This window comes from Rhagoletis pomonella, unplaced genomic scaffold, assembly GCF_013731165.1.
Source record: "Rhagoletis pomonella isolate Grant_MI unplaced genomic scaffold, Rhpom_1.0 Rhpom_scaffold_02387, whole genome shotgun sequence".
NCBI lineage: Eukaryota > Metazoa > Arthropoda > Insecta > Diptera > Tephritidae > Rhagoletis > Rhagoletis pomonella.
The window spans coordinates 2,190-21,746 of NW_023460942.1; the positions used below are offsets into that span (position 1 = coordinate 2,190).

Consider the following 19,557-nt stretch of genomic DNA (forward strand, 5'->3'; position numbering starts at 1 on the left):
CGTTAAGGTAATACGCTGGTTTCACCACACGGGAAACTGAGGTAAAGAGAAAAGGCACGCTAATAGTGGCAGCACAATTGGCCTAACTGACATAAGTGTACCTCTTTGGCCGACTGCCAGAGTATGGCAACTTAACTTAACGGAACGTAGAACTTAGAGAATCGAAATGAAACAGATTTCGACGTGGCATTAAGTTACGTTAAGTTTCGGCTGTTCAATTATAAGCAACACCCATTTAACAGAATTTTTAATAGAGGGCCGTAAGTTACGTTAAGTTGCCATAATCAGACCATAAAAGTACCATCAAAGTCAGATTATGCATTCTCGCGATATGATGCATTCTCGCAGTTTGTTGCGGCTTCAAGTTCTATAAACATTTATTTAAGCTTTTAAAGTTGCGACATACAACAAAACGACACTTACGACACCGTTGTGAATCCCTCAATAGTATGTACATACTTAAGGTTGATTTTTATATCTCGAAGTTATACTCACCTTCATCAGCAACCGCAGATCCACAGTCACAAATTCTTTTACTGCTATTTTCATAGGATCTTGTTGTATTTCCATTGCGAATTCGAATAGCAAGTCGTTATAAACCTTTGCATTGGTATATTTATACTTACTATGTAGTAAACGTTGTATCAAAATACCCGTCTTAAGTGACTAATGAATTAATGAAAAAGAATATAGAAGTTAGTACATAAAAGCTGTGTTCAGAAATGCATCCGGCCCCCCAGGCATCAGTCTCTTTTATTTCTAAACTATAATTGATGGAAATGCCTTATTTACCAAACTAAGTTCTAATTCGGCACTTGACTGTGGTTGCGCATATTGGACATTTCCATCAATTATAGTTTAGAGATAAAAAAAAAAACTGGCTGATGCTTTCCCTTGATGCATTTCTGAACACAGGGCTATGTCTACTTGTTTTTGCAATACAAGTTTTCGCAACTCACCTGCCGCTTGCAGTTCTCACCCGCTTGGCATAAAAGCGTGGTAATAGCGATCAGCGGGAGCACAGTCGACGCTGTTAAGTAGAGGAAATAATATTCGAATACATTTGATAAAGTCAGAAAGATCCAATACGAATTAACGCAAATATCTAGAAAAATCACCGTAAACAATGCACAAACCGACCAACCGAATAAATCATCAAACATTAGCGTCAACTTGCGTATTTCGTCGAAAAGCAATTTTAATTGTAACAAATAATCGAAGGATTCCAACATTTTATAATTCACATCCAAACATAAACGCTGCTTGCTCACGCGACAGCTGGCCACTGAACGCAGCTTCATATTCAAATGTTGCATATAGAAATCAATATAGTCCAAATAGATAATGGCCAAAAGGCAGCGGGTACGCAAAACAAAAATACTGCCCAGTGCATACCAAAAGTATCCGTAGTAGTATTTAATCGAAATCACCACCATCGATATCGGAAGAGAGCCATAGGCGAAACCCGAATATAGCAAATATTTAGTACGCTGCAGTCGCCGCAATCTCCAACGACATAGACCGGTTTGCAAGCGCTGCCTGAAGAGTCGTACAATGAGTTGGGATTGTTGCATGAATGCGAAATATTGCCTATAGGTGTACATCGCTTCCAACAAGCAAATGGTGAGTGCTAAACTTTGACTGAGAAAAACCATTACGCTGACAAAATTCGATACAAGCACTTCGTCGTCCAGCGGCTGGTTGTATACCCCATAGATGGTTAAAACCCAATTCGCCACAAGCAATGCTGATGTGTAGATGCGCTGCCATTGCTCATAATGTTGTTTGCAGTTGCGGTTGCGTTGGGCGTATGGCACCAGGCCAACGATGGCCAACCACTTGAATAACGGTTGCCATTCGTGCAACATGTTGGCGATGGCAGAGTGACTGCCGCTGGGAAAGTGGACGTGAAACATTTCAAGGATGTGGCAGGTGAAAATAGTTGTGTATCTGTAAACATCACCCACACACTTATCGATACAACAAATTACACTATCGCACAGGAAAGTATCAGATAGCGTTCGTTCTTATTGATGTGCAGCACTTAGTTTAATTCGCCGAGTTAATGGTGTGTAAAAAGGTATAAGTACATACATATATGGTACATATGTATGCATTAATTAATGTATATACTCCATGCTTTATTATACACTCACATTCATGACTTAGACATGTGTGGATGAATGATATTTAATTTAATAGCAAATTTAAAAAATTAGTTTTAAATTGCCATTGGTTTGAGTTCAAAAAAGTACCATATTGGGCGGCAGTGTGGGTGTGGGCAGTACTGTCGCCAACAGGAAATAAAGTGAAGTGCTTCCACTCTTTTTTGAAGTGTTCATAAAATTTTAAGTTTCTTCATTACATGTGTGTTCTTAGTTGTCGATAACAAAATCGGTATTATATCGATAAAAATATCGATAGATAAGAGTATCGATAAATATGTTCATAAATATATTAATAACAAAATCGATAAATATGTTCACAAATTTATCAATAAGAATATCGTTTCTTCATATCGATAAAAATAACGATAATCAAATCGATAAAAATCAATAAAAAAAATCAATAAAAAATCGATAGCAAAATCTATAAAAATATCGATAACAAAATCTATTAAAATGTCGTTAAAAGCATTGATTAAATTGTCGATAAAAAAATCGGTTATTATATCGATAGATAATGGTATCAATAAGTATGTTCTTAAATATATCAATAACAAAATCGATAAATATGTTCACAAATCTATCAATAACAAAATCTTTTTTTCATATCGATAAATATATCGATAAAAATGTCGATAACAATATCGATATTATACCCGTGTTTTAACGCTAACTATTTTTTATAGGTCCCCCCATTGCATTTTTCGAGGATTTTCCTCTTATTTGGCGCTATAACCGCCTAAGGACCTAAACATACTTAGTAGAGCGGCTAGCAAAGCGAAGAGCTGGCATCAAGCAAAGCTTCAATTGCAAAGCTTCTTCCTCCGCTACCGCCAGCGGATTCCGAGTTGAATACTTTCAGAGCTGGATCGTCGGTGTACATACGACATGGCCAAGCCAGCTGAGCGTCTGTATTTTAATTCGATGCACTATGTCCATAACGTTGTAAAGCTCGCCGCCCCGAATACTCCAAGAGCCGCGTTTATTATTTTTCGACGCATGTATGTATACAATTGATTGTTAGACAATTTTTTTCAATCAGCATATTTTATTTAGTTGCAATCACAATCTAATAAATAATTACCATAGGCAATAAGTACGTAGTATATGTGAGTCCCCATAAAAAAGTCACCGTCAAAAGTTCCCCTAATGTAGATATTTGCAAAAATTCACCAGATCATCATATTTTTATTTTGATGGCCGATCTTTTGACATTTTTCTAGTAAAACTATAATACCGTCAATGTAAAACGTCTGGGATTTATGTGAAAAAATGAATCAAGTATTTATTACAATACGCATTTGAGGCCAACTTTACATCATCGAGGAAGCACCGCAAAGACGGAATGTAGTCGTATGGGGGAAGCTCTCTTAATTATTGCGGCAAAGCATTTCCGGTTAATTAAATCTTGCCGCTTATTTTTAGTCATCTGCCACAGCCGCAGCAAGAAAGAATCGATTCAATGGCCAGGTTTGAGGCTTGAGCAGTTTCTGATTAAAAAAGAAATTATTTACAGTACCAGAAAGCACTGACCCCTAACTAACTTGTCGTGAATAGGATTTTTAACTGTTTGCGCAAATTCCCCAAGCTATATGAGGTGATCCACTTTAAAACGCACCGACCTTATCGCTTCTTTTCATCAGCGATTTACTTGTGGAAACTTCTTATTCTTTTTTAGGGCAACAACTATTTTTCCGTTTAGGTGAAGACTAAAAATCTTTGCGAATTCCCGCGCTCTTTTGGAAAGTTCTGCCAGTTATTATTTGGCTGGGCCTTCGACACTTGGTGTTTCCATTGTGTTCACAGGCTCACTTGCTTTCTCTGCCCACCCACGAGCGACGAATCGGCGGATCTTTGCAACGTCATCATCTATGCGTACCACCTGCCTAAGTCATGCTGTTATAGAGCTCACACAGTTCCTTATTCCATTTTCTTCGGAACCCGCCGCCTACGCGAACAAGGCTATAAATATTGCGTAGCATACTTCTCTCGAAAGCCCTCAAAGCTGTCTCATCTTTGTTTGGCATCGTTCTCTGTGCCCTTATTAGGCCCCTAATGTACTTTGCTTTTTATTAGTCTATCAAGTCCAAAATGGTAGTTATTGGCATGAATGATCCTTCGCTTGATCTCCAGACTGACGTTATTGGTGGTGTTAATGCTGCATCCCGGAAAGACGAAGCCTTTCACCACTTCAAGCCTTTTCACTTCTTTTTTTTGTTGCCAGAAGATACTTTTAGTCTAATTTAAGTTCCCAGCTAGGCCAAACCTCCCTGTCCTCTTTTTCTTAGCTGGAAAAAGTTGCGCTTAAATCAGTGGCATGTTTCAATCGTCTTTTCTACAAACTATTATATGGAATGACTTAAAAGGTATTTTTCAATTTAGAAGTATCTATTAGCTGTGCTCCACGCCACTCTACGTAACCAATTAAATGTTGGCTTCTCTTCGTACATACTATCGAAAGTGGCTTTATAATCGACGAAAAGGTGGAGTGTTTCGAGTGGCTTATCTAAGGTATCTTACGTGTGAGGAGTATATATATTTTTTTTTTTTTGTTTTATATTTAAGTAAAAAATCTCTTTTAATTAGTTATGAGAGAAAAAAACATTCGCGAATGTCTAAACAAATTTAAACGCTTTCTGAAAACAAATTTCAAACGAAAGGGGACTTAAACAATCGAAGTACGTATTAAAAACATCTCGAAATCTCTTATCATTAAAATCACTACGGAAACAGTGTGTATGCACGTATATTAGGGTGCATCACCACAAAACGTTGACATTTTTTCCACCAGAATTATAAAATTTATAATACGTGTTTTTTCGTATTCGCCAATATATTTCACTGGCAAAGTCTACAGTAGGTGTCCAAATTTTCCAAAAAAAATCCGGGCAGCCATTCTTAAAGTTTGCGAACAAAAAACAAATACTTTCAAAATATATGTATGTATATTAGTATAGATCATTCGCCTAGCAACGAAATATTTGAATATTGTCCAAAATATTCATAAGTAAGTATATAGATTTTAATAATTATTTAGTCATCTTTCAACCAAATCAAATATTTCGTTGTTTACTTCCATTTTTTACCAAATGTAAGATTCTTTGCTTTCACCGCGTTCTGTTTTTTTTAACAAATGCAACCTTGCACATGGATTGATACTTTTCATGAATTTGCAGGAAGAAAAACTCCGGACTAAATCCTTCAACTTCAGATTTTGAAGAATTGCTTACTTACTCTCTCAGAAGTGTTCAGAGTTCAGGTTTTTTGTCTATAGGAACGACTTCCTGTAAGTTCTGACTAAATCCTGTAAACCGAACTCGTATTGCAACAGACTAATAGCTCAGTTATGCATACTTGGCGTTGAATGAAAGTTGTCACATCAAGGAATCTGTTGAATGAGCTTTGCATGTAAGCGGTTACCCAACGCGTAGCATTTCACATGTAGAATCCTGTTGGGTATTGATTTTTACGTAAAAATGGTATAGCAGTGCAAAGTATGTATAACTGGGCTGTAATACAGAAAACTCTATTGTAAAATCGTGACGTCTCAGCTTTCTTCAGCAACAAAAAAAAGTATAGAATTTGTTTAGCGAAAAACTTTTCACACAGAAATTTCAAAAAAGGACTTGTCAAAGAATCGAAATCGGTTCAGCTGTTTAGTCAGGCATGGCGGTCATACGAAAGACACTAATTTCTATTTTTACCTATACATATTCATGACAGATGAGAGAACCAAGATTTCAACAAAACTTTTTTAAATTTTTCATTATGTTTTTATTAGAAAATGATGGAAAGTAATAACAATCAACCAAAATACAAATGTAAAGTGCATGTTAAAATAATATCACCATTGATTTGTGTCCATTTAATTTCATTGAGCATAAGTATTAAATTAAGTTTGTGTTTTTTGTAAAAGAATAGGACAGTCTCTAGCAAAACTCATAAAAACCAAAATTCTAAACTTTGTGGAAAATTTAAAAAACTTCTCAAAATTTTCATTACATTTTGAAACATTTAGAACGAACAAATAATAATAACAATTTTCAATGCATTTAGAAATCTAGAAGAAAATGGTTCCTATTCGAATGATGATTACCCCCTTTCCAATAACTACCAATTTTCGCTTTAAGTACTTTATTGACAAAATATGTAGATGTGCCAAAATTTAGGACTTTATTATAAGCGGTTCCAGAGATAAGCGATGAGAAGTTCAGTTTGTAACGGAGGTCCTACACGCCCTTTTCCAATACCTGGCACTTTTCACCACAAGTACGCTCCTGATGACATATTCAGCTGTTTCAGATTTCAAGCTGTTAGCATAAGCGGTTCCAGAGATAGGCGATATGAGAAGTTCAGTCTGTATGGGAGGTGCCACGTACCCTTTTCAAATGCCTACGTACCAATTTTCACCATAAGTAGGGTATTTACAATTTATGCAGCCGTGCCAAGTTTCAGTTCCCAGCGTAGTTGGTTTAGAAGATACATTGATGCATTCAAAAAAAGCGTTTCAACTTTTTATTGTGACGTATGTATACGTAAAGAGTAATGTGGCTACTCTGAACTTTTCACAAAAGCTCTGGCAACCTTTCAAGCTAGCAAACTCCTTTTCATCTATTTTCATCTATCTTCATTTTTGACATTCTTAATTGCTTTGCGTTTTTTCCTTCTTTTCTGGAGGGCATCCTAAGCGATAACACGTAATTTTTGTAAAAGTGTAAAATATAGCTGATTTTAAATCAGTAAATATTCAAACAATCAGCTAAGATTAGTACTATTTATTTCTGTGAAATAAATATGCTAAATACATACCTATGTGTGGTTATCCATCATTCTCCCACTGTATAAGAATGTTAGGAATAACTTCGGCTACAATGCCACCTATCTAGTAAGCTTTTACGCCCAAATATTTATTTTTAATTGGTTAACATATGTTCTGAATATGAGCCAAATCGGTAACTAAAATGCAGTTTTTTGGAATATCCAGACCCCAGCGCCACCTAGCGATTAAGTTTTTAATCAGAATATTTCTCATTTGATACCAAATTTTTTTTAAATTTTATTTGGAAAGGACTTTTATTTCGATGTATTATGGAACGAATTTCCGTCATCCCTTGTCAAATTTGGTTTGGAGACAAACCGGTTTCGGCGTATTTCGGCCTTAAAAAAATATTTGGCCAAATTTAACTGTTAAAAAAATTACTGTTATTTTCGGTCCCTGATTTTGTATGGTTACAGGATGTTTAAAACTTTGTGCAATATTTAAAAAAATTCAACAAACTCTCGTAAAAATTTCGAACTTTTTAATTCGATTTTCTAGAACCATTTTGAGTATGCAGCTTTGTAGCCCACTCAATTGTAGTATAAAAAAGTGCAAGTTTTAAGTGCCTAAAAATTTTCATTTTAGATTTTCTTTTTGCCGATGTTGCAATTTTCTTCCGTATAAAATAAATTTTGTACATTCGTTATATAAAAGCAAATGCGACAAAAAAAAATTCTAAAAAATCAAAGGTAATTTTTAGCCATTTGAAACTTTATTATATTAGAATTGACCGAGCTACAAAACTGCATACAGCTCATTCCACGGTGACGGGTGTGACATTTTCACTTACAATTTTTTTACACCGAATTCCTCACAAAAACCAGTTCATACCCCGCTTCCTTATGTAAAATGTAAAAAATGTAAAAAAAACGGTCCATTCCCCGATTCCCCACATAAGCTGAAATTCCCCGCAAATCGGGGAATTCCCCACGAGTTGGCTTCCCTGCGTGGGATCAACCTTCTAAGCAACGGCTATAATGACACAGCCAAAAAACTGATTTGGCCTGGCATTCTCTTACAGTAGTTATTAGTAGCATTACATTTCATCAGCCGTTAGCTGACGTGCTTTTCATTTAAGTCTGTAGTACGGACTCTGTACTCACTGAATACTAAGGAGCTGGTTTAGACGACGCCGTTTTTGTGCTTAGCTCAGTTCGAATATGCATTGCATCTGCCATTTGAATTACAGATAACCTCAAGACCCTTTGTTTAGTGCACTAAACGACACGATTCGCTTGTAAAGAGTGCACAAGTGTTTCAACTCAACTGGTTTGTGCCGGTTTCGCGTTGATCGTATACGACAATTGGTTATTTTCATTTATTAACTGATAAGAAACACTCAATTATATTGACTTACATGAGCTGTTTGCTAGCTTTCTATTATTCAATTTATTGATAATTGCATTAATCCAGAGTATACTTTGTCATATTTGACTGGCACTGATACGAGTGTGACAAACTGGTTTGAGCCGGTGTGCTTATAATTTCAAACCGGTTTTCTTGAAGATTGTCGTTAATGGAACAAAAGTTCAAAGGATTAAATTAAGCAATTGATAATTTATTTTATTTTCCTAAGTAGGTAGGATTTGGTTTTAAATTTTTGATGCCAAGTAGTCAAAACAACAGCGATTAAAAAATGTTGTGAAACTAACCGAAAAAAAAATAATAATCTGAGATGCTGCAAAGTCATTCAATATTTTTCATTTATTTTTATTTATTTGTCGGTGCTTTCAACACACGATGAAAAAGATAAGATTAACATGCGCGATTATAAAAGATATAATAAATACACAAATTTTGTGCGGAATACGCAAATTGTTTTATGGATTATAGGTAATCTCCGCGCTGACGGAAATCTCATTGACCACTTCATCGTCATCGCCAATAACTTCCAGACTACACTCAATCAAATCAAAATCATCTACCTTGGCCGCTTGAATTTGTGCATTCAAACTCGCGCTAGTATCCTCATTGAACTGCTTTAAGATTGGAGACTTGAGTAAGCTTTCAAATGTGCTTGCCTTGCCTGCGTGGGTGTGCGAATTTTTAAAGCTGGAATTCGAATTTGGAGATTCATTTTGGCGGGATGAAAGTTTTGAAAAGGTCTCGCGCAAGCTTGCAGCTTCAGTCACCTTCAGCACTTCAGCTTTGTATGAACTGTGAGCAGCACTGGCTGCTGGGAAATCTGTATACACGTCTGAAGGATTTGTCAACGCTGGCGTAGCATTATGAGAACCATCAACTTCTACCCCAACCTTATCGCTATCAGCAACTTCTAAAGCTGCCACAGCTTTACTGCCTACTGCTGGAAAATCCTTATACTCCTCTGACACATCTTGAAATTTCACGTCATCCATTGTTTCCTTCTCATCGGCGTTAGTTTGTATTTGTAGATCGAATTGATCTAAATAATTCGTGATTTCCTTTTCAAGGTTTTCGAGTTGCTTTACGTTTTCTTTGCTCATATCCGCGAAATCTGGCTCGTCAATGTTTTCTTGCTCCGTCTCGGCGATATCCTCCCATTTGTTTTCCAATTCCGGTGCTTTAGCTTTTGTGTACTCACTGTGCTTGCGTTCAGGCTTAAACTCCTTAGCAACCGTCTTGCCTGCTGCTTCGCACTCTTTTTTTTCGACCGCTTGCAATCTCTTCTTTTGAAATACGTCACCCACCTGTAGCCGAAACTTGTCGCAACTACTTTCGACGTCTCCAACATCGCCAACCCCAACCCCTTTTTTCTCCTTCAATTCATCCTTTTTTAGCGCTTCCGTTACAATTTTTACCAGCTGTTCTTCTCGCATTGGCGCATCGACAAACTCCTCCTCGTCTTCTTTGCCAAAGTTTAGCATCTTTTCATATTCCACAACTCCACGCGCTGTTTCCTCAGTAATGCCATATTCCTCGTAATTACTACCATCGAATTTGAGCACACTTACTGCCACATCTCTGAGACTCTCACACTTCTGAAGCAGCTTTTCAGCAGTATCTTTCTTGTGCTTTTCCTTTTCTTGTTCTTGTACCAGTTTATCATCACCCAACTCATTATACTCTTCGCTGTGCTCCTGCCACAACTCTTCGCTCTCATCTTCTGCCGGCAATACATCATCGTAGCTGGTATCTATTTCTTTGAATTCATCCTTGTCGCCTTCCTGTGTGTATGCTATACCTCCTCTGCCCAATTCGAGTGGATCCCTAAAAAGTCCACATTCATGCGGTTCATCCGCCTTCAGCTCCATGCGTTCTTTCGTTTGCTTGGTAAACAAAACAGTCAACTCAGGTTCAGCGTCGTCGACGCGCATTTTCGGTGTCTTTGCACCAAGATCGTAATCGTCTAGCATATCCCTGAAAATGCCTGGTATTGGGTACTCTGCATCCAGCTGCTTGATATTTATAAAATTGCCGGGGTTTTCCCCATCAACTCCACTGCTCTGACTGTTTTCATCACTGGTCAGCTCGATAATTTTCATTTTCTGCTTCGAAAGCGTCGGCTTCGCATTCTGCTCACGTGTCTTTGCATCCGCATGTCTACCTCCCGGTTTTTCCTTTTCCTTCTCCTTTGTGCGCTGCACCATCTTTTGCAGTAGCTCATTCTCTTCAACGGTCAATGGATCCTTCGTTTGTTTAGCCTCCGTCTCTTTTTGCTCAGCAAGTCCCAACATTTTCTGCAGCAGAAAATTTTCATCATCTGTCAAATTCAGCTCCTCCTTATTCCCCTTCATAATCCGTTTCAGTTCCGTATAGCTGCGCGCACATTCAACCAACTCGCTCTCATTTGCTTGCTGAAGTTCCGCCTTCTCAAAGTCCATTTTGTCAATAAAATCCTCATCTAAATCACGAAAAACTGTCGGTTTCGCTGCCTCCAGTGAATAGAATTGTTCGTTTTCCTCTTCATCCGCCGCATCACATGCGGCATTCTCTTTCTCCTTCCACTCGTTTGCTTTCTGTATCAATTGCATAGCTGGTATGCGTTCTGTTGGCCTGTAAGGCAACCTGAATGTACCAGCACTCTCCGCTTGGCGCACTCTCGCGTCCCACAATTGCATCATTTTTGTACCCAATTCACCATCTGCAACGATTTCTCTTGGTTTGTAATGCAACTTGGCTGCAACGCCGATCTCTACGCGGCCCGCTTTTCCAGTGTCTTGCTCATCATCCGACTGTGCCGACTCGTATTGGTCTGTGTCCTCACTATCGCTGTAATTAAATTTGCTTGCCGGTAAATCCTCTATCTTGCCGGTATCCTTCTTCACCACCACCAACTTGCCATCCACTACCTCCAGAGTATCGTTGTACTTATCTTTTTGCGCATACACGCGATCCACAAGCTTCCTAACACGCTTACTTTCACGCTTCTTCTCCTCTGCGATTTTCTGATCTAACAACTCACTGGTGTCGCCATTAAAATTGCGCAAGTTTGGTGATTTCAAAAGATTTTCTAGACTCTCAGCCTTTTGTGCGTCGGTGGATGCGTATTTTTGGTGAATCGCCTCTTTATACTCGTGCTCTTTACGTTCTTCCTCGGCCTTGTTCTTGCGTGATATTTCCTGGAGTAATTCATTGAATGAGCTCAGTACATCACGTATGCTGCGCACTGGAGGCTCTGGCGGTTTGGGTGGATCTGAGTAACAGTATTCTTCATCAGATTCAATTTCACCAAACTGGTAGCTTTTAGGCTTCGCCCATTGGTCATCGGCTCTTTGATCCACTAAAATCAACTCATCCAGCAGGTCCGTAATTATTTCCTCACAAACTTTGTGCATTTGCTCGCTGTTCTCATTTTCGCGATATTTAATTTCCTCGTTTATGTCTTCTGCAAGCGCGCATCGGTAGGCGCTATTGATATTATACAGCTGCTCATTTTCATTCTCAAGCCTTTGTAATAGCTGACGCAATTCTCGTTCCTCACTTTCGAAAGTAGCCAAAGCCTTCTCCTGGGGTTTGCTGAAATTTAGGGTATCTGCGGGTACAATCTTCTCAATTTTCATATCGACTCCATTACCACAATCATCGAATAACGTCTCAATTACCGGAGCTGACAAATCAGCGTGATCACCAGGCACGTCGTTGCGCAATGCATCTGCATTAGGGCCGATACTTGTCAGCACATTAACTTTCTCAAGACTGCTGGCCGCGGTTGGCACATCGGCGCCACTGCTATTACCTTCTTCTTGCTGCTTTTCACATTTTTCCATATCCGATATCGTTGTCATCTTGGTTGCCACATCGCTATCCACTCGTGCCACATGTTCCAATACGGCAGCCACATATAACTCCGGTGTGGGTTCTCGGTGTAGCACATCCAGCCTTGCGCCATATTCTTCCAATTCTGTATAAGTAGTTTCAGTACTCTCAGTTTCAAATGTGTTATCCAAAATGCTTTCGTTTTTCTCTCTTTGAACACCCAGCGCTTCCTGGTCTTTCTGCATTTCTTCAATAAAGTTGTCCATTTGCGAAGAGAGTTCTTCAAAATCAGCCACCACTTTCTCGTTCACCTCCGCGCATTCTAGCTCGTATTTCATTTGCTCAACGGTTTTTTGGTTTAAACAACACAATATCATCAGATTCCTCACAAGTTTCTTCAACAACCTTTTCACGCGTTTCCGTTTCTATAATGTCGTAGTTACGCGCCAATCGGTCCTGCTCCGTTTCCATTACGTCCAAACTCTCTTCGTCTACCTCAATTTGTAACTTGATGCGTTTCTTAGGCGAGGGTTTGGAAAGATCATGCATAGTGATCTGACCAATCGCATCGACGGTTGCATTATACTCATCTTTCGCAGCGTCATCTGAATCGGAAAGATTAGTTACGGACAAACGCTTATCAAGTTCGGTCGATTTTTGAGCAAAAGTCGGTAAAGTCGCTTTGTCTAGCAGACGCTCGATTACGCCACTTGTGATTTCAGCAGCATTCTCTTCATTCGCCACCTCAATCTCTGGCCACTCTTCAATAAGTACCCTCTTCTGCCCAACAGTGACATCACTTCGCTTTCTCTCGGCTACCTTGTTAGCGTTTGTCTCAAACCCTTCCTTTGCACTCACATCAACCAGCTTCAAAATGCTTCCAAAATTACCATCTGTTGCTATAGCTAAGGCTTGAGACTTTGTAACTTGCGAATCGTTCGCAACTTTCGCTTCATTGTCCAAATTGTGTTGCAACCCAATGGATTTCGAGTCAGCGGAAATATTTGCATTCGAATCGGTGGTACTGAGCCCCGATGTTGATGAGCTAACGTTCATGTCTAAAGAGGTCTGCGATTTGCTGTCCTCATTCACGACCTCCTCCCAGATGCCCAGTTCCATATTTATGCCAGCGTCTACTTCCGCTTGACGTGCGCGTTTCACTTCGGCGCAATCTTCCTCTGAATCGGAGGAGTTGAATAGTGGATCTTGCTGATCTGCTGGCCGATGCTTGTTTCGCATGCGAATTGTGGCTGAGAAAGAGAGAAGATATATAATACTTTTAAAGCTTCGATGTTTTGAGCAAAAAATTATTTTATGTATCTCATAAAAAACACAAATGGATAAGTCTGTGTGCAGAGATGAATCTTGAGCGAAAACATTGCAGCTTAAGGACACGGCGAAAAGCCCTTAGCTTCAATAAAATATAGGACTCATTAGTTTCCGAGTGCATAGAGAAAATAACCACCTCGAAAAGACAAGGAAGTAAATGAGGCTCGGCAGGAAGGCTGCAGCAACTACATACACCGACAGAACCGACGACCTTTTTTCAATCAAAGAAAAAAGAACAGAGAAGAACAGAGCTACTGGGCCGTATGAATAAAAAAAGGCAATTGCTTTTCCTTAAAATTTCAAACCTTTTACTCGATTTATTCAAACAAAATTAAGTAAAAGGTATTCAATTTTAACAAAAAGCAGTTGCTGAGTTCTTATTCATACGGCCCATTGTCGTCAACCGCTCTAAGAATAAAATAATAAATTTAACGGATACTTTACCAGATTATTGCAAATAAAGAAGTCATCTGCTCAAATTCGGAAGCCAATTAAATGGTTTGCGCCGCTTTGCTACACTGCTTTTGAGAGTTTTGGGCAAGCCCGGGACCTAGGCACATACCAAAGCTATCAATGTATTTCTATCTATCATCCTAGAGATTTTATGTTCCCTCCACTCTTCAAAGCTTAGTACCACAGAAAACTTAAAAGGGTTTTGGGGGCAGGAGCAGGCAAAAGCTTAAACTCTCCTCAAATTTCTTCACACTACAATGCTGCCGACTCTCTTAACGGTACTTAATTCGTGCACAGATTGATTGCTGTAAAAATGCTGAGAGAATTTGCATTGACAACTTTAATCTCTGGAATTTTTTCACGCTGCCCGCATAGAGCACCCTCCTGGAGGTGTCTATGTAAGATAAAGTTGCTCCATTCTATTTAGAATTTTCTACCGAATACTACGATATTGCTTATGTAGTAGGTGTAATGGGAGCTAAGATCCTAGCTTCTGTATGTTCGTAGATCATTTGACCTTTTTTTTGCCAAACGCTTCTTTAGGAAATCTCATTAGTGTTCGATTAACTATGGGCTCTAGGATTGGATAAAGTGGCTCCAGCTCTAGACGTACTCCAGCGCCATGGAGGCATTGCTTCTGCATTACATATCGCACACGATCTTCAAAAATGATGCAACTCAAAATTACACGTTCGTCAAAAAATGCGAAAAACTATTTCGTAGCACATGCTAATCATATGGGAAAATTTTGAACGAGCGAGTACCTAAATGTGGGTAGAGGGCTTCCGATTATAATGTGCAATGCACTCTGTTTCTTTGGACTACAACCCACCCTTCACACAAGGCGTTTTCACGCTTTCAAAGCTCTCGTTACGGCCGAGTCTACACGACTCTTCCATAAAAGTTTAGCAACCAGTACCAGTCTCAGATACTCCACCTCTCTGGAAATTTGAATCGCACACTTGAGCGGGCTCTTGTTATAAAAAAAAAATATGAAGTCCGCATCAGATGAGATGAGCGACACATCCCTTTGTCAAGTTCAATCCTTTTTGTATTAGGTTCGATGTACGCAAGCTTTTTTTAAGAAACGTTAACATTGCAGGGGGTAGTTACTGTTTGACAGGTGACGTGTTGCCCAAGGCTGTCGCTAATTCGAGGAACGCTTCAAGTCCCGTGGAGTGACTAGGATACATGATGAACAATCTTCTTCATTGCCTTCGGTATAAAAAAGCTTGGAAATATCCGGCTCAAAGATTTTTAGTTCTTGTTGTTTTTTTTTTTTTGTTTTTTTTTTCCAAATTTTCGAATGAACACCATTCGTGCCCTTCTTCACGCTTTGGAGCACAACCACGAGAGTAACTGTATCTCATGTACGTCTCGCTGTCGTGACTACAATTCTCAACTGACTTCTGAAATATTTCATTGATTTATTTTGGTCATTCGCATTTTAAAACAACTATTCCTTCTGTACTGTAACTCTTTTCGAAGTTAGCTCTAAGTTAGCGTGGGGCTAGGAGAGCATCGGAGAAACCGAAAAGGGAAGGTTTGGAAAAACGCGGAACTCTAAAAGTATTTTTGATAGACGGTATTAAATCTCATTAACATGACAATTCTGGAAGTTCTAGAACTATTCTGTTGGTATTTTGGCTATAAGTTTTCTAAAAATTTATCAAATGAGAAAATAAACATACATATATATGTATATAGATACATATATTTTCCTTTTTTATACAATAACAATTAAAAATTAAAAGAAAGTTAAATTAAAAAGCGAAAGAAGCTAAATCGCAAATAAAAATCTTATGGTGAATTCGTTTCTTCCAAAAAAATGTCCTTCCCCGGTGGAAAATGTGTTTGATGTTACACTCAACCCTGTAAAAGGTATGTTTTTCCTTCTTGTCGTTGTCTTGCTCACGCATTTCAAGCAACCATCTGATGTTCAGGGCAACCATCTCCCCTGACAAAGCTTCACAAGGCAGAGAATGTGCCTTTTTTGCCTTAAAAGAGTGTGACATTTTAAGAAACGAACACACAATTTTCTCACTCTTTGCTTTTAATTTAGAATCGAACACGAAAAAAGAAAGGGGCAATAAAGAAAACTCTTTAAACCTATTTTATTTTTTATGATAAAAGCTTAAAATCCAGCTCTCAAGAAAAATCATAAGAAATATTTTTAATTGTGGTTTTTCACACTTGCCTGGTTATCAGATTATCTGGTTATGTGGTTATATTTTTTATTCAGTTTACAACAATTAAATGCACTTCAGAATAATAATTTTTTACAAGATAACCTGATTACCAGGCAAGTGTGAACAACCACAATGTTGCTCGAAAAAACACTTTGCTTTTGCCCTAAATTTTCTTGAAGAAACAAATATGAGAGCATTTTTTTTCTTAAAAGCTGCAAACTGATTTAAGAAGTTTTAATAGAAGAAGATTTCTTTTCCATTTCTTGTGCGTGATTTTATATGAATTTTTTGTTTTTCTTGAGAGTTGGAAACAGCGCTTAGGGCCATAAAAATTTCAAGAAATTTCAAATTGAAAAAAGAAAAATTTAAAATTACCTAACATACATAAGTTTCCAAAAATAATAATATTTAAAAGCATAAACAACAAAATCTTAAAATTAAAATTAAAATGGCGGAGTGTACAAAGCACATTAGTGCCCATCGAGAAATCCAAGGTCGAGTTCTCGGAGCGGGATTTTTTATTTAGTTTTTTTCTAGTTTTATTTAATTTTCTTATAATTTTTTAATTTGTGTTTTAAAAAGAAAAATATATATTTTGTAATGTCCTTTCATTTTCACCAACTTGTTTTCTGTATTTTGTTTTCTTTTTCAACTGAATTTATTTTCTTTCTTAATTTAGTTTTTAGATGTTATTCTTTTAATTAGAATATTTGTTTTAATTTCCGATTTTGATGATTCTTTTTTATCGGAAATGTGTTACCTCAAGGATGGTCCCAGAATAATATGGTTTAGATCCGATCATTGAGTCATGAAAAAATTAACGATACTATTAAATTTTTATATGGGAATTGAAGTCAGTTTTCTTGCCTGCTTGCCTTACTTGCTTAATTTAATTTCTTTTTTTAGTTTTTAGATGTTATTGTTTAAAATACAGAAATATTTTTGTTTTTTTTTTCATTTCATATTTAGAAACTTATTTTGTGTATCTTTTCTTTTGAATTTAATTTTGTTTTGATTCTTAGATGTTATTCTTTAAAAAAATATCTCTTTATTTCATTTTATTCTTTAGAAACTTGTATTATTTTTTCCCTTTAAAATTAATTTTTTTTTTCTTTATTTTAATTTTCTTGAAATTTTTAGATTTTATTGTTAACAAAGAGAAACGAAATTTTTTACTTTGATTCATTTTGATGATCTTATTTTTTTTTTAAATTTAATTTCCTTCCAGTTTTGAAATTATTTGTTAAAAAGCAAAATATTTTTTTTTGTTTTACAGTACTATTTTTTTATTGAAAATCTTTCTTCTTTTAATTTTGTTTATTTTTTTAATTTTTTCTTTCATTAATTAGTTTTTATTGTTTTAGTTTTTATTGTACCTTTTTTTAAATTGAATTTATCTTTTAAAAAACTTATGTCTAAAAGGCGAACAGCATAACGCTACGATCAACTCGATCGCAGATCTTTCAATTAGTCATTCGAAAGACGGTATAGAGCTTTCAAAACTTTTGTCTTTTGAAAGACTGTGGTGAGTTTAAAAACATTTGCCAGAATTGAGCTATATATATCTTTCCTACTGTCTTTCTTCTTACAAGAGACTTAAAATTTTCTATGCCAAAATTGCCCTGTTATATGAAGTTCAGAAAAGCAAAGCACGGGGAATTTCTGGCGCCCAGGAAAGGAGACTTCGAAAACTGGGGGAACATTTTTAGTTTTACCAATTTTAATTCGTCACAAAATCGCCCTAATATGATAAGGTATTCGGCTCAAACCAACTTTGTAATCAGTTTAGGGTACGAGCAAGAGAGTCCTCAACAGTTTTTTTTTTATAAAATATTGCTTTTTATGTGCCCTGAAAATGGCTGCATATACCTACCATTAACACTATCGCGTATCTTCTTACGTTCCATGCGTTTCCAGCGTTCGTTTTCCTTACGCTCGCCTTCGTAACCATCACGTTTCCTGGAAAATTTCGAGAACAATATATTTTTACTCGGCAGTGCCAAGCATGCAGGCGACTTACCAAGCCTCTGCACAAGCGCGGTCCTTGGGAAATACAGGGCGACTGTCGAGGTAGGTTAATTCTTGCTAAAACGAAAAACAAGCGTGAACATTCGCAAAAAATTAATTACATACTCAATAAGGCTCATGTAATACTAACGCATTCCAATATCAGTGTCTTTCGATACTGCGGTACTTTAGACACCACCGGATTGCCTTGCAGCACTAACACGCGCAATTGTGGCATTTTAGCAAAAATCTGGAGATTAAAAAAAAGCGTATTTTTTAAGTCGATTTCAGCACAGTATATTTAACTCTTTCACTCTGTTTCGCTACTCACCTTCACCACCAATATATCATCGATACGATTATTCGACAAATCCAATACTGAAAGTGACTTACAATTCTCCAAATCTTTGAGACCGTCAAAGTCTTTCAAATAGTTAGAGGATAAATTCAATGTACTCAAAACTGGCAGCACATCCACGCCGCAATTTTCGATTTTTCGGATATGATTCGATGCTAGATTGAGCGTATCCAATTGCGGACAATGCTCCAAATTTTCGATACGTTTTATTAAATTGCTCTGCAAGAAGAGACACTTGAGTTCTTTTTGATGCTCGAGTCCCTGTATCTCAGAGATCGCGTTACACTCCAGCCAAAGACATTTAAGGCCGGTGTACTCCTCCAAGCACTCAATGCAATGGATGCCTATGTAAGTAAATAAAGAATAATTAAAGCGGGGAGTCGACGCCAAACCCATCCCTTTTGCCACTGACCTTGATAGTGTAGATAAAGCACATCATTAAGCGCAGGCGTCTGATAAAGCTTATCTTTTTTGCAGAGCTCCTTTAGGCGCTTCTTAGTGATGCGCGTTAAACCGGTGACTTCCTTTAGTTCATTATTGTTGTTTTTATTGCTGTGACATGATTCGGTGCTATGGTCACCGCCGACGTGGTAGCGTTCCATTCCGGTTGTCCTAAAGCGATTTTTCGCTTTGAGGTGCAACTAGTTGAACGCTTTAGCTATTTGAATAATGTCTTTTTATTAGTTAGGTTTATTACTCGTCTTTTTTTAATATTCTCTTTTTTTCTTTTATGTAAGAACCAATATTAGTTTTTAAATTTTTTTCTTTTTTCAAATTTTGACGTTAATAAAAATTCACTTTGAGTTTTCGTTCAAATTATATACATATATAAAAGCGTGATTATTGATCACACAAAGTTGTTGTTGGCAACAGTTGCTCGGCACTGGTATAATCTGAAGTGTGGTAGAAAACTCTCAGCACCATTTTGGCCATAAAAAAGCGTAAGTAAGTTTGTGCTGTTTGGGGGCGGTATACCTACGATGACCATCCGTACTTTATTTCAGTTGATAGTACAGTCCTTTTAATTTGTCATTTCAAAACTTGTCCTTTGAATTTACT

At 37.4% G+C, this 19,557-nt stretch overlaps 2 protein-coding genes across 2 annotated transcripts; both read right to left on the reverse strand.

Moving 5' to 3' along the window:
* Positions 1–495: 495 nt before the first annotated feature.
* On the reverse strand, positions 496–1,868 carry LOC118753368 (putative gustatory receptor 39b; the record flags this gene model as incomplete). The annotated part of the gene is made up of 3 exons (XM_036488244.1): positions 1,145–1,868; positions 960–1,030; positions 496–666 (listed from the first exon to the last, which is right to left on the reverse strand). Coding segments are annotated over exons 1-3 (966 nt in total), but the record flags the coding sequence as incomplete, so codon positions are not given.
* Positions 1,869–8,749: 6,881 nt separating this feature from the next.
* LOC118753369 (dynein assembly factor 1, axonemal homolog) lies at positions 8,750–19,172 on the reverse strand. The gene is given in 7 exon segments (XM_036488245.1): positions 8,750–12,521; positions 12,523–13,412; positions 18,007–18,092; positions 18,154–18,218; positions 18,292–18,390; positions 18,472–18,842; positions 18,911–19,172. Coding segments are annotated over 7 exon segments (5,418 nt in total). The 5' UTR covers positions 19,101–19,172; the 3' UTR covers positions 8,750–8,804.
* Between the last annotated feature and the right edge of the window lie 385 nt (positions 19,173–19,557).